The 15,253-nt window shown below is 38.8% G+C and overlaps 1 protein-coding gene across 7 annotated transcripts in view; it reads right to left on the minus strand.

The window, feature by feature from the left end:
• SPATA22 (spermatogenesis associated 22) overlaps nt 1-15,253 on the minus strand; it is a 411,549-nt gene that overhangs the window by 25,469 nt on the left and 370,827 nt on the right. For 4 of the 7 annotated variants that reach the window (XM_055101370.2, XM_055101367.2, XM_055101369.2 and 1 more), the window contains 2 exons: nt 13,304-13,500; nt 9,912-12,691 (listed from right to left, as the gene is read on the minus strand). In XM_055101370.2, the coding sequence (XP_054957345.1) occupies nt 12,575-12,691; nt 13,304-13,500 (314 nt within the window). In that variant the 3' untranslated portion in view covers nt 9,912-12,574. The other 3 variants (XM_055101368.2, XM_034941280.3, XR_008621653.2) reach the window with 3 other exon arrangements.

Consider the following 15,253-nt stretch of genomic DNA (forward strand, 5'->3'; position numbering starts at 1 on the left):
TTTCTTATGGCTTACCTTCCTTTCCTGAATTTATTCTTCTAAAGGCTGAGAATTTTAAAACACGGAGTGAAACATGAGTTTGGGTCAATTTAATTCAGTTCAATTCTGCAAACATTTATCAGTCTTCTCACCCTCTGTACATGCATCTTGACTGTCTTTACCCAGCGAAGCAGTGCATTCTGTGTTTTTTATCTGCATAAACACCCTTGGACTGAATGGAGTGAAGTGTTGACTGGCGGTGATGGCTTTGAGGACTCTGTGAAAGGGAGAAGTTCTAAAACATAATTTGATCAAGTCACAGATAAAACTTTCATAAGCTTTTGGTATCCTTTTCAACAACTACATATCTGAAGAAAGAATAAAAAGGGTACAAAAGGAACTACATTAAGAAAAGGGTGCACGGAACCATTTATATCTGAATTATGTATTTGGGACTAAACAGTGATTGTCTAGATCCTGATTTTCTTATGTCTCCCCTGAGAACTATGCAAAGTGACAAGGAGGGGCAATATAAGCTCAGATACATATACTTTCATTGAAACTGAGTGTCAGAAACATCCCACAATTAAAAAAAAAAAAACCTTGGAAATGAGTGGAAGAAAACACCATGAATCAGCCCCATCAATGTGGAAAGTAAAGGCCAAGTAGCAAAGTAGGTGAGTAGGGCAGGGAGTAATGGGGAGTATCAGAATCTACAAATCCTTAGCTGACAATCATGCCTAGAAACGGGGAGTATCAGAATCTATCAGAATCTACAAATCCTTAGCTGACAATCATGCCTAGAAACAGAGGGCATAACCCTGAGGGATAGTTATGTATAGATCTGAGGAAACAGGGCAAGAAGTCATGCTGAACAAAGGTGAAGAGGAAAGGTGAGGCACTTGTACACAGAAGCCTCATGTGATGAAGCAACCTTCATCATTGTAGCAAAGGAAGGAGTCCTTGAATGGAGAATCTGGGCAAGTTACCCTAATCTTGCTAAATCTCTGGTACAGAAAAAAGGCAAATTGTTCAAATGTGAATCTTAAGTGAATCTTAACTAATGACTAAATTGCTGGACCTATACAGAAATATAAAAAAAGGAACCCCTGAAAAGTCAAGCTTTTTATCACAAGAGAACTCACTAGGAAATTGTCTCTATTGAGAAAAATTCCAATACAACATGTCTTCAAGAATTTTCAAAGTCATAGAACTAATTGTGAAAGAATACTACAAAGAGGAAATAAGTAAACTCAGACAAAATAATATGCCTGACCACAAGAAGGTGTGAAATAGGAACTGAGAGAAATCTGGAAAGAAATTAAAGCAAAAGCTACTTACTCGATGAAGAATAAGTTACAAAGAGTTTTTAAAAATGAACAATACAGAAATCATTATAAAGGAAGAATAAGTTACAAAGAGTTTTTAAAAATGAACAATACAGAAATCATTATAAAGGACCTGAAGGCTAGAAATCAGAAAAGCAAAAGAAACAAAAATAAAGAATGGAGTGAAAGACTTAAATAGGTCTAGAAGACTGACCAAGAAGATTCAGTATATTATAAGCAGAATCTCAAAGAAAAAAGTAAATTTCAGAATAGAAGATTAAAAATTAATTTAAAATGAACTTCCCAGAAATAAAAGACTTTAATCTACATATCGAAAAGGCATATATCTTGGAAAATGGACATAAAATAGTAAATTCCAAAAAAATCTTAGTAAAATTGTTAGACCTTTAAAATAAACAAAGAATCCCTCAAGTAACCAGTTCCTCTTCCCCAACCAAAAAAAAATCAGGTTGACATCAGTCTTGATAGCAACTTTTTATACCAGGAAATAATAAAAAAACACTTACAAGAAACTCAGAAATATAAAGATAAGCCAGGAGTTTTATAGCAACCAGTCTGTACTTTACTTTATGTTCAGACTCTTTGCTTGTAGCCCTTATACTTAAAGAAACTCAGGGATTATTGTTCCCATGGCTCTTTCTGGGGTTTCTACTAGAAGATGCAGTTCATATAATCAGAAAAATGTTGGAATAATCTTAGCAAAAATACAAGTGAAAAGCATTGAATATAGATTTACTGCAGAACTAAACTAGGATCAGAATGTGGGGCTAAAGGTGACAGGATAATACCTAAATGCAATATATGCTAATAATATGGAAATAACTAGCCAATAAGTGCAAAAAGGAAGAAAGTAGGAAGTATAAGTTTCTGATTATCTCTTAGGAGAAAAGGAATATCATATAAAGCAAATAAGTCAAATAGTAGAAGCTTAAGCTTGTCTAAGAGGATAAAGAAAGAATATTCTTGAAAAAATAGTGATATTGAATGGTGAAAAAGAGGTAGGAGACGGGAGAATAAAGTTTACAAGTTAATTTCATTGTATATAATAAGGAACAAAAGATACTGTCTAAAGAAAGAAGAGACTAAAGGTATTATATATTATGATATTAGCATTATGAAAACTTCCTATGATCAGAAAGAGAATGGCAGACTACATACTAAACAAAGTCATATGGCACACCAACACATCAGTTACGTTAATAAATGTAAATGAGCTTAATGAACCTTTTAAAAGAAAAATCCTTCAAACTGACTCTCAAAGCAAAACCCAACTCTATTCTGTATATAAGAGAAATTGCTAAAATAAAGTAATTCAGAATGATTGAAAATGAAATGATAGGCAAAGACATAGGTTAATGTGACCAAAACAATGTGATCCTTATATCGAAAAAACAGAATTCAGGAGGACAAAACTAAACCTACAATCAAAATAAAATTGTTTTTAAAAATCTATAATATTTATGAAGCTTAGTTTGGCTTAGTTCAACCATTGTGGAAGACAGTGTGGTGATTCCTCAAGGATCTAGAACCAGAAATACCATTTGACCCAGCAACCTCATTACTGGATACATACACACAGGATTATAAATCATTCTACTATAAAGACACATACACACGTATGTTTATTGCAGCACTATTCACAATAGCAGAGACTTGGAACCAACCCAAATGCCCATCAATGATAGACTGGATAAAGACAATGTGGCACATATACACCATGGAATACTATGCAGCCATAAAAAAGGACGAGTTCATGTCCTTTGCAGGGACATGGATGAAGCTGGAAACCATTATTCTCAGCAAACTAACACAGGAACAGAAAACCAAACACCACATGTTCTCACTCATAAGTGGGAGTTGAACAGTGAGAACACAGGGACGGGAACATCACACACTAGGGCCTGTTGAGGGGTGGGGGGCCAGGGGAGGGATAGCATTAAGAGAAATACCTAATGTAGATGATGGGTTGATGGGTGCAGCAAACCACCATGGCATGTGTATACCTATATACCAAACCTGCACATTCTGCACATGTATCCCAGAACTTAGAGTATAATAAATCTATAATATCTGGGTACTACATAAAACAGAAATTTTCTTTAAAAGATACACGAAGAAACAGAAACACATTAATAAAAAGAGAAGGTTTTGTCAGTCCAAGGCAGATCAAGTGATTAAAAAGGAAGGATAGAAAATATCAAACAAGGCCGGGCGCGGTAGCTCACGCTTGTAATCCCAGTACTTTGGGAGGCTGAGGTGAGCGGATCACGAGGTCAGGAGATTGAGACCATCATGGCTAACACGGTGAAACCCCACCTCTACTGAAAATACAAAAAATTAGCCGGGTGTGGTGGCAGGTGTCCGTAGTCCCAACTACTCGGGAGGCTGAGGCAGGAGAATGGCATGAACCCGGAAGGCGGAGCTTGCAGTGAGCTGGGATCATACCACTGCACTCCAGCCTGGGTGACAGAGCAAGACTCTGTCTCAAAAAACAAAAACAATCAAACAAAATAATATGTGCATGAGTATATGTGTGCATTTGTGTGTATCAGTATGTTTTAGTAACGGTAATGAATACACTTTACTTTCAAGTTCGTATAGAACATTTTTTAAAGACAGTTTATAGAGCCACAGACAAAACCTCAAATGAATTCCAAAAAGTAGCAATAATTCAAGTAATGATCTCTGACAAAAGTGCAATAAAAATAGAAATTCATTACAAAACCAAAAAATAAAAATGGTCTTTTAACCTGGAAAAAATATTTAAATATCTTCATTAAATAACTCTAGGGTCCAAAGGAGATATAAAGATCTAAATTCCAGAATTTTTAGCAATAATAATACCACATATCAGAATCTATAGAATATTGTTAACACCATAATAAAAAATGTACTGCCATAAATACTTATATGAATGACAATAAAGAATAAAACGTATGAATTAAGCATCTCACAAAAATACATTGAAAGGAAGAAGAAAAACTATTTAAAGCAAAAATTGAGTTAGAAACCAGAACACAAAGTTAAAAAAACAACAGTTCTTTGGTCTTTTCAATAAAAAGTTTTGGAACTATTGCAAAAGGATGAATTGGAACCCCTACCTCAGATAATATACAAAATTAACTCAAAATGGATTAAAGACCTATGTAAGAGCTAGAGTTATAAAAGTCATAAAAGGAAATACAGGCATAAATCACTGTGACCTTGGATAAAGCAATAGTTTGTTAAATATAACACCAAAAGCACACAACAAAATGAAAAGCAGACAAATTGCACATCATCAAAATTTAGAACATTTGTGCTTCAAAGGACACTATTAAGAAAGTGAGAAGACAGCTTATGGAATAGCTCACTTCTCACATAACAGAAAATTTTATTTTTTCCTATTCCATAAGCAGATAAGGAATTTCTATCTGGAATATAGAAAGAAACAAATACAACTCAAAAGACAACTAACAATGCTATGATTTAGAAATCAGTTCCGACGTGAGTTTTTTCCAAGTAACCTCACCGAAACCATATAATAGCATGCATTTTTCTTTGTGACGGTCTACATGATCATTTTCTAGAAAGCAGAGGTATCTGTACTTACCTTTTTATATGAAGAAAATGGTATCCTTGTGGTTTTAAAGACAAATGTGAAATAAAATTGTTTCACCTGAAAAAAAAAAAAAACAATGAGATACCACTTCCCACCCTCTAGGATGGCTGGAGTCAGTAAGTCAGGTAATAACATGCATTATCAAGGATGTAGAGAAATTGGAACCCTCATACACTGCTGGTGGGAATGAAAAAAAAGGGTGCACCTCACTGGAAAACAGTTTGGTAATTATTCACAAGGTTAAACAGATTACCATATGATGACCCAGCAATTCCACCCCTAGGTATACACAAGAGAAATGAAAACAAACATCCACACAGACATTTTACACATATGTTCACAGCAGCACTATTCATGATACACAAAAACCAAAACAACCCAAACACCAACTGGTGAATGGATAAATAAAATGTAAAATGTGGCATAGCTGTAGAGTGGAATAGTAGGGCAACAACAAGGAATGACATACTGACGCATGCTTCCACATGGATGACCCTGGAAAACACGCTGCTCAGTGAAAGAAGCCAGTCACAGAGGACTGCATATCGTATGAGTCTATTTATATGAAAGACCCAGAATTGGCGAATCCATAGAGACAGAAAGGAGATGAGTGTCTCCTAGGGGCTGCTGGGAGAGATGGGCAAGTGTGGGTCATTAAGGAGTTGTGGGGGTTTCTTTTTGGAGTGATGAAAATGTTCTAAATTTGACTGTAATGATTGTTGCACAACTCTGAATATAGTAAAAGACAGTGAACTGTAAAAGCCACCGACCTGTACATTGTGAATGGGTGAATTATATGGTATGTGAGCTATATCTCAATAAAGCTGTTAATTTTTTGTTAAAAAAAAGTTCTTTGAAAAAGTCAATAAAAGAGATAAGCCACTTGCTAACCTAAACAAGGGGAGGTAGGGAGAGAGAGAGAACACAAATAGACAAAGTGAGTAATGAAAAGGAACATACACACTGAAAAAGAAACTTTTTAAAATCACAAGACTGTTTTTTGCAAAAGTCCATAAGAATAAATGTGTAACCCTAGGTGAATGATCTTTGGAAAATGCAATGTACCAAAAATAACCCTGGAAGGGATAAAAAGTCTAAGCTGATCATATTCCACAAAGAAAAAAATGTATTAATCATTTTTCTCTTGTTAATACTGTGATAGAAACTACCCTCAAATCCCAGTGGCTTAAAAAAGCAAAGATTTATTTGCTCACTTATATGGCCTGCAAGTTGTATGCACTTTTGGTTAGCACTGCTTCATGTGTCTTTGTCTTGGGACATTCCTTTACTTCCTGTATTTAACCAGCCTTGCATTCCTGGGATATGCCATTTTGGATGCTCTAAGAATGCCACTCTTAGAGAAAAGGAGAAAAAAGCAGAGAACTTACAGAAACCCACAATGGCTCTTAAAGCTTTTGCTTGGAACTGGCACACATCATGTCCAGGCAAAGAATGGGTGTGTATACTCCTTTTTCAGAGAAAGTGGAAAACAATTGACAGCAAAAATGCAGTCTAGTCTGTCAAGGACCTACCCTCTAAAGGAGTGCCAGGATGACTTAGTGTCACAGGAGATTTGCCTAGGCATTTAAACGGAAATCTCTTTTTCTATTCCAACTCTAGAAACAGAAGAAAAATCTTCCAAAATACTTTTATAAAGTACGTATAATATTGATAAGTATTGCACAAAATTAAAACCACAAAAGAATCTCACTTGTGACTATTGATGCAAAACTCAAAACATAAGCAGAAGCTAACAAAACACTAGAAGAACACTACATCTAGGCTGGGCATGGTGGCTCACACCTGGAATCCCAGCACTTTGGGAGGCTGAGGCAGGCAGATCACCTGAGGTCAGGCGTTGAAGACCAGCCTGGCCAACATGGTGAAACCCCGTCTCTACTAGAAATACAAAAATTAGCCAGGTGTGGTGGCAGGCGCCTGTAATCCCAGCTACTTGGGAGGCTGAGGCAGGAGAATCACTTGAACCAGGGAAGCGGAGGTTGCAGTGAGCTAAGATGGTGCCACTGCCCTCCAGCCTGGGTGACAGAGCTAAACTGTCTCTCAAAAAAACCAAAACCAAAACAAAACAAAAAACAAACACTATATCTTCATCACGTGGGATTGATTCCAGGAATGCAAGGCTGGTTAAATACAGGAGAAACATAATCACCCATGGAAATGCTGAAAAGCCATTGTTACAGACTAAAAGTCTGTAAGAAGAATCATAACTAGTTGGACAAGTTCCCTTCCCTCTAACATCCTCCTCCCAGCAAACCCATCCCAGTCTCAGCAGGGAGGCTTTGGCAGGAACATGCTGTGCTCAGTTTTACTGTACCAGGAATGCTCCTTTCCCTGGGGTGGATGAGGGTCTTGCCCTGAGCCTGCATTCTTGGGTCTGGTAGAGCCAGGCATCCATCCCAGTGCCTGAGTCTTTGCTCCAGTGGAGAGGACATGGCCTTCAGAGATCACTGGCAGCCTGGTGTTTCTGTCCAGCCCATGCGACTCAAGCCCTCCTCTCCCAGCTGTTCACGCAATTCCTCATCCCCACTCACCTCTCTCTCCTTCTGTCTGTTGCTGGCTGCATGTAGAGCACAGCCGATTCCATACTCTTCTCTCCCCTGCACTGTATCTAGATGAACCTGACCTGTGACTCTGAGCTTCCCTTACTTCCCCACCAGTGATGGGAGTCTATCTTTTTCTTACGAGAACTTACCTGTAACTCCTCAAGGTATTCTCTTACCTATAATCCCTCGTTTCTCCCTTTTGTTAAAAGAACTAGCATTGGAATTAGAGGTGCTGTTTCACAGCACCTAGTTCATCTTTTCTGTCAGTTCAAGAATCCTCTCGCAAGCATCCTGAGGAGGCGTTTTGCCTGCTTAGGGACCTACAGCCATGGGGAGCTCCCCCTCAGCAGAGCGACCTACTGCAATTTGAAGAAGCTTCCGTTTTACCCTGTGACACTGGAAGTCCAGGCACTTTTTAATACTAATGTGTTTAAATTAATATGTGTTTTTAAATTAGGATGTGTTTTTAAAACTCTTTTCAGTTAATACTGTATTTTACCTCTGTAAAATATAATATTATTTATACACATTTACAATTATAATGCATTTACTTGTGTTATTAAGCTGCCAGTCTTTATTCATTTTTTCTCATTGTTTTTATCTGTTTTTGCTTTCACATGAAACTTTTGACGAAATCTTAAGTTTTTACTCTACAAAATAGATGATCGCTTCTGGACTATTGATATTCATATTATCTGTACCCTATGTCGGTTTTTAAAATTTACATTTTCATGCTGAAATATTTTAAATGCATTGACAATTATAATGCATTAACAAATATGGTGCATTTACCCATGTTAAGTGTTTTTCAAAACATGATTTTAACAATGCGTGATTTCCTCTATCTACACAAATGCTGCCTTAACCTCCCCTCCTCTATTCCAACCACTCTGAGCCACGTAGTGTTCTGAGCATGCACATTTTGGCCTCAGCTCTGGTGTAACATCCTCTAGAAAGCCTGTTCTCACCAACAAAACCAAATGAAATACCCCTCCAGTGTCTAGAATACATTAGTGTCCTGTATGTATGCTATGCATCTCTCTACTACAACACACTATACTGTGTTTCTAGCCTGCCTCTACTACTGTTTGAGACAATGAAGAAACAGTGATGAACAAGCTGAAAAGGAACTTACTTCCATAGAGGAAAAGACAGTGAACAAGTAAACCTAACAAAGATAACTGCAACATGCCAAGTGCCATGAAGTTGACAAGCCAGGATATGCAGAGTGCCATTAAATTGACAAGCACAGGATATGACGGAGCATGACCCGTATATGAGGGTGGCTTCTCTACACAAAGAAGTCAAGAAAGTACTCTGACTTAAAGGCATGTGAGCTGAGACTTAACAATTAAGACTTGTTAGTAATTTAACTGGAATCGTGTCGTATTTATATTTTGTTTGGAGAGAGTTAGGATTTTTATGATACATTTGCACAGCCTGGAACATTTTCCCATTTTTTACATCTTGCTGATTTTCTTCATAAAATGTTATAATTTTCTTCCTATAGGTTTTATGTTTTACTTGTTGCATTTATTCTTAAGTTGTTTCATAGATTTTGTTGTCATTGTTGCTGCTGTGATTTTTTTTTTCAATTTCTATTTTTAGCCTGTGGTTACCAAAGCTGAGAAAAAATATATAGCCTGCACTCATATATATATGTGTGTGTGTGTGTGTGTATACATGTATATATGTGTGTATATATAACGTGTGTATATATACATATGTGTGTATGCAAATGTGTATATACATATATGTGTGTATATATGCAAATGTGTATATATGCATATATGTGTGTATATATGCAAATGTGTATATATGCATATATGTGTGTATATATGCATATGTGTATATATGCATATGTGTGTATATATGCATATGTGTATATATGCATATGTGTGTATATATGCATGTGTATATATGCATATATGTGTGTATATGCATCTGTGTATATATGCATATGTGTGTATATATGCATGTGTATATATGCATGTGTATATATGCATGTGTATATATGCATGTGTGTATATGCATGTGTATATATGCATATGTGTATATATGCATATATGTATACATGCATGTGTATATGCATGTGTGTATATATGCATATGTGTATATATGCATATATGTATATATACACATATACACACATATATACATATACACACATATATGTACATATATACGTGTGTATATATATCCCTTGTGTCTATCCATCCATACCGGCTTTTATGTGCAATAATTTCTACCCCCAGATACTTACAGGGTTCCTGTCATATAGTTTATACTCAGTTAATATTTGTTGAATGAGTGAATGTCATACTGTTAGTAAAGGAAACGTTACCTGTTCTTGCCTCTTGCCAGAGATCCGCTTTGAGGGTAAAGAGCTTTGAGTTCACCTAGAAAATGAGAAGGAATCAACTTGCTGTGGTCAAACACAAGAGCCCAAGAGTCCAAGTTTTCGAGTTTGAGAGAATTGGGCTTAAGTCTTGATTCTACCATTTAAAAGTTATATGAACTTTAAATAATTGTTAAATGATTGTTTATTACTTTTAGAGATAGGGTCTTGCCCTGTCACCCAGGCTGGAGTGCAGTGGTGCAACCATAGCTCACTTTAGCCTCAAACGTCTGCGCTCAAGCGATTCTCCTGCCTCAGCCTCTTGTATAGCTGGGACTATAGGCAAAAGCCACTGTGCCCACTTATGTGAACATTTTAAGTAATTTGTCTAAATGTCAACTTCCTCACCTGTAAATTGAGATAATAAATAGTTTCTTCCTTTTACTGTATTGTGAAGGTTAAATAAAACAGGTAAAGAACTTTGGAAAGTATCCTGGATAGTAAGCTCTCAATAAATACTGATTCGTACTCAATAGAGGTTGGTGAATATTTTTCTTTGAAATTTAAAAGTTCTAAGATATGTACATGTATAAGTCATTGTTCTTCAATAATTATTTGCAGAATTCTGAGAGCCATTTAGATTTCCAATTGCAAGTCTCTATTTTAGTACAAAGGGCTCTAATATTTTCCTCCGGAGTTTCTCAAATTTTTGCATTGGATTTTAGTTCTCTATTCCCTGTAACTATCAGGCAGAAGGTGGGGTGATGCAGCCAGGAGCCAAGGATCCCCTGCGGCCACTTGAAGCTTGGAGAGACAGGGAAGGATCCTCCCCTGGAGCCCTGGAGGCAGTGTGGCCCTATTGACAGCTTGATTTAGGACTTCGCACCTCCAGAACTGAGAGAGAGTGCATTTCTGTGGTTTTAGGCCACCAAGTTTGTGACAATTTGTTGCAGCAGCAGTGGCAGTACACATACCAGGTAAAGTAACACAGGTTCCAGAGATTTGGATGTGGACATATTTGAGAAGCCATTATCTAGCCTACCAGTCTTTATACATTTTTGTTTGTTTGTTTGTTTTTGTTTGAGATGGAGTCTCGCTCTCTCTCCCAGGCTGGAGTGCAGTGGCGCGATCTTGGCTCACTGCAAGCTCTGCCTCCCGGGTTCACGCCATTCTCCTGCCTCAGCCTCCGGAGTAGCTGGGACTACAGGCGACTGCAGCACACCTGGCTAATTTTTTGTATCTTTTTTTTTTTTTTTTTTTTTTTTTTTTAGTGGAGACGGGGTTTCACCATGTTAGCCAGGATGGTCTTGATCTCCTGACCTCGTGATCCGCCCACCTTGGCCTCCCAAAGTGCTGGGATTACAGGCGTGAGCCACCACGCCCGGCCTTTTCTCGTTATTTTTATCTCTTGTTGCTTTCCTGTGAAACTTTTGAGGAATTCTTAAGTTTTTACTCTACAAAACAGATGATCACTTCTGGAGGGTTCATATTAATATTATCTGCACCCTACGTAGACCTTTTAAATTTAAATTTTTATGTTGCAATATTTTAAAGTAAATTGTAATTATTGTGGCATTACACCCCTAAATATTCAGCCTACATCTCTTAAAAAAAAAAAAAAAAACCTTCTACCTGCCCTAAATAGCACTTTCACACCAACTCAATTAATGATGATTTCTTATTATTATCCATTACTGGGCCATATTCAAATTTTTCCAGTTTCCCTAAAACTATCCTTTTTGTCTGCTTTCTTAAAATAGGAATCCAGTCCAGAACCTTGCATTGTATCTAGGAGCCGTGACCCAAGAATGTCCTAAATTCCCTCTAGAGTCACTGGAGACAGACCTTGCTATCATCCTGTGTGAAAGGAGCACACTGAGGCTTAAGAGGCTGAGTGAGTTACCCCAAAGTCACACCCTGATAAGTAGCAGAATCTGGATCTGATCATTACTCTTTTGATTCCAAATGTTATGCCCTGGTGTGGTGTGCTTTGGAAAGAAGAGTGGCCATGCACAGCTTATATGTGGACCCAAATAGCTTTTCCTTCTGGCCAGCTGTTGTCCAGCAGGCCCATTAATCAGATGCTGTATCTGCTCTCTTAGTCCTACCTCCCAAAAAGTGCAAGTGTCAAGATTTTTTTTTTTTTGAGACACAGTCTCACTCTGTCGCCCAGGCTGGAGTGCAGTGGCACGATCTCGGCTCACTACAACTTCCGTCTCCTGGGTTCAAGCAATTCCCTGCCTCAGCCTCCCTGGTAGCTGGGATTGCAGGCGCCCGCCACCACACCTGGCTAATTTCTGTATTTTTTGTAGAGACCGGATTTCATCATCTTGGCCAGGCTGGTCTTAAACTCCTGACCTCATGATCCACCTGCCTCGGCCTCCCAAAGTGCTGCAAGTGTCGAGATTTCATTTGGTGACTCCATAAACTGCCTCGGGAATCTCTTGTCTTTGGGATGAAAAGACTTTTAGACTTTTACAGTCCTTCCTCCCCAAAAGTGCAAGTGTCAAGATTTCATTGTATTTCTGTTATCAAATCATTAGGTCTTTATTCCCTACTTGACTTTGACTCTTGGAGATGGAGAGCATGTCTTAGGTACTTTCATATTCTCTCAGCACCATTTCTCTGTTGAACAGAGGCTCTCCTGGGACTTGTGTCCCAGCCCAGCTGGGAGGCTTACCTTCCAGCCTGTGTCCACGTCAGCCACCATCACGATGACCTGTTGCCTCTTCTGTCCTCTACATCATTGGAAATACACATTAAAAAGCTGCCTGAGAACTCGGAGGCTGTCCCCCTGTGGCGCGATGAACACGGCCAGGTTCCCCTTCTTCTGTGGCAGCAGAACTTTGCTGTACCCCAACTGCAGCAGGATAGCAGATGGGAGATTTCTGTTCATTAACCCCACGACTTCTGGAATAATCCTAGGTTCTCCAGCCCTGGGCTATAGGGGACTTGTCCTATTTATTTATTTCCTAGGTAGGCTCTGTGTGAGTTCCCTGGGGTGTCCCTTGGGAAATGGGAGCTTTGTCATTTCCCATGCCCTCTGTATCCCCTCAGGAGCAGTTTCTTGGAAGGGGGAAGGATGTGGTCCAACAGTACTGGGATTTCTTCCATGAGAAGTTATTATCTGCCTGTTTCTTGGGTGGAACTAGAGAGCTAACCAATCTATCAAAAAAAAATCTCCTTTCATATTTGCAATGATACTCTTAAGTCGCAAAAGGCCTCTGCTAAAATTAAAATGTGTTGCCTGGAGGGAATCATCTCTCGAGACCATAGAGAAATTGTGAAGCCATGGCCATTCTCATTTCAGCGTGGGTTTTTTCTTGGAGTCTTTATGAGAAGCTCATTCTAAACTTGGTCAGGAAATGGGGAGATGCCAAGAGAAAGACACAGTGCTTCGTGAGCCTCCAGCAAGTAGAAGTTTGGGAACAAGGGGCAGCAGATGTTAGAAAACTGCGGGCTGTGGACATACCTCCGGCTCCACCTGCAGATCCCCAGTGAACATGAGCTCCAGGGTGCACAGCCATTGCCTTCCCCAGAGTGGGGATCCAGCACTGGTCCTCTGGGTGCAGCTGCTGCAATTGTGATTAGAGCTCAGATCCAGAACCATGTCCATCCCACCAGCATCTCTGTGGCCACGAACTTGATTGCTCTTCCTCCAGAAAAAGACTGGAAAAGAAAAGCTCAATTTTAGAATATACTTACAGTTGTCTTAGAATCACTAACCCGGCCGGGCACGGTGGCTCACGCCTGTAATCCCAGCACTCTGGGAGGCTGAGGCAGGCAGATCACAAGGTCAGGAGTTCAAGACCAGCCTGGCCAACATGGTGAAACCTCATCTCTTCTAAAAATACGAAAATTAGCCGGGCATGGTGGCGGGCGCCTGTAATCCCAGCTACTCGGGAGGCTGAGGCAGGAGAACTGCTTGAACCCGGGAGGTGGAAGAGATTGCAGTGAGCTGAGATCACGCCATTGCACTCCAGCCTGGGTAACAGAGCGAGACTCCTTTTAAAAAAAAAGACCTAGATTAATTCTCCCTGCCCCCTTTCAGTGTGGTTATGTTGCTCATTTGAAAGACAGTGGGAGTGGGAGGGGAATGTGTTATAAAATCATAAAACATACCATATAGGCAGATAGACTGAGCTCTAGGTATAGATGTTGATACAGCTATACAAACAGATATGTATATAAAATCAAGTATAGAAGAAAACCAAAAAATAATACAACTAGAAACAAATAAATCTAACTGTATTTCAAATTAATAACAAACCACACTGAAGAAAAGGAAGGAGATCTAATCCAAGCAACTCTTGAACATAGCAATTTGACTATATATGTTCAGGATAAAGAAAACTAACTTTAAAAAATATATTCTCTTGTTATTTTCTTTTTACAGTAGTATGGAAATACTTTATGTATATTCTAAGATTTAGCAAATAAATAAATATAATATGGACAACATAATAAGAGCCAGGTTGCATAATGTTGAAGAAGGGAGTTACAAATACGGAAAGGGTTGGCCGGGCATGGTGGCTCACGCCTGTCATCCCAGCACTTTGGGAGGCTGAGGCGGTAGACCATTTGAGGTCAGGAGTTCGAGACCAGCCTGACCAATACGGTGAAACCCCGTCTCTACTAAAAATACAAAAATTAGCCAGGCATGGTGGCAGGCATCTGTAATCCCAGCTACTTGGGAGGCTGAGGCAGGAGAATCACTTGAACCTGGGAGATGGGGGCTGCAGTGAGCCGAGATCGTGCCACTGTACTCCAGCCTGGGTGACAGAGTGAGACTCCATCTCAAAACAAACAAACAAATACAGAAAGGGGAAGGGCTAGAATGAACCCTGAGATGTTGCACTGGAATTGAAAGTGTGGTTATAAGCGCATAGTTCTGGAGAGAGAGAGGAGATGGAGGTGTGTGTATTTGTGTATATGCGTATGTCTTGGCTCTGTCCATTGAAAGGACCTCGAAGCAATGACAACTCAACAGCAATGAGCACATCTATTAATTACCCAGACCTCAGCTTTGAAATAGCATTCTCTTCTAAGAGAAATAAAGACTTTTTGGAGAAACGTATAATTCCACTTCTGGACAGAGAAAATAAAAGATGAGTCTGGAACATTTGTTTTGCCAGAAAGGAGGAAAGTGTTCCAAAATTGCTGAAAGCATGCCAAAAGACACAGAAGCCAACTCGAAGGGTTCCCAGTGACAAAGTGGGAAAATCAAGCAACAATATAAAGATAGGAATGAATTATAACTCACAGATAAAATCAAAATAAGTTTATCATACTGCTGCAAATGGATTAATAAATGAATGAATAAATGAACAAACAGATGAATAAACAAATAATAAAAAAAATCTTCCTTGGATATAATTTCAACTAATGTATAAGGCATGATTGAATCAGAAAAAAAAAATCA

The sequence above is a fragment of the Pan paniscus genome, chromosome 19, assembly GCF_029289425.2.
Source record: "Pan paniscus chromosome 19, NHGRI_mPanPan1-v2.0_pri, whole genome shotgun sequence".
NCBI lineage: Eukaryota > Metazoa > Chordata > Mammalia > Primates > Hominidae > Pan > Pan paniscus.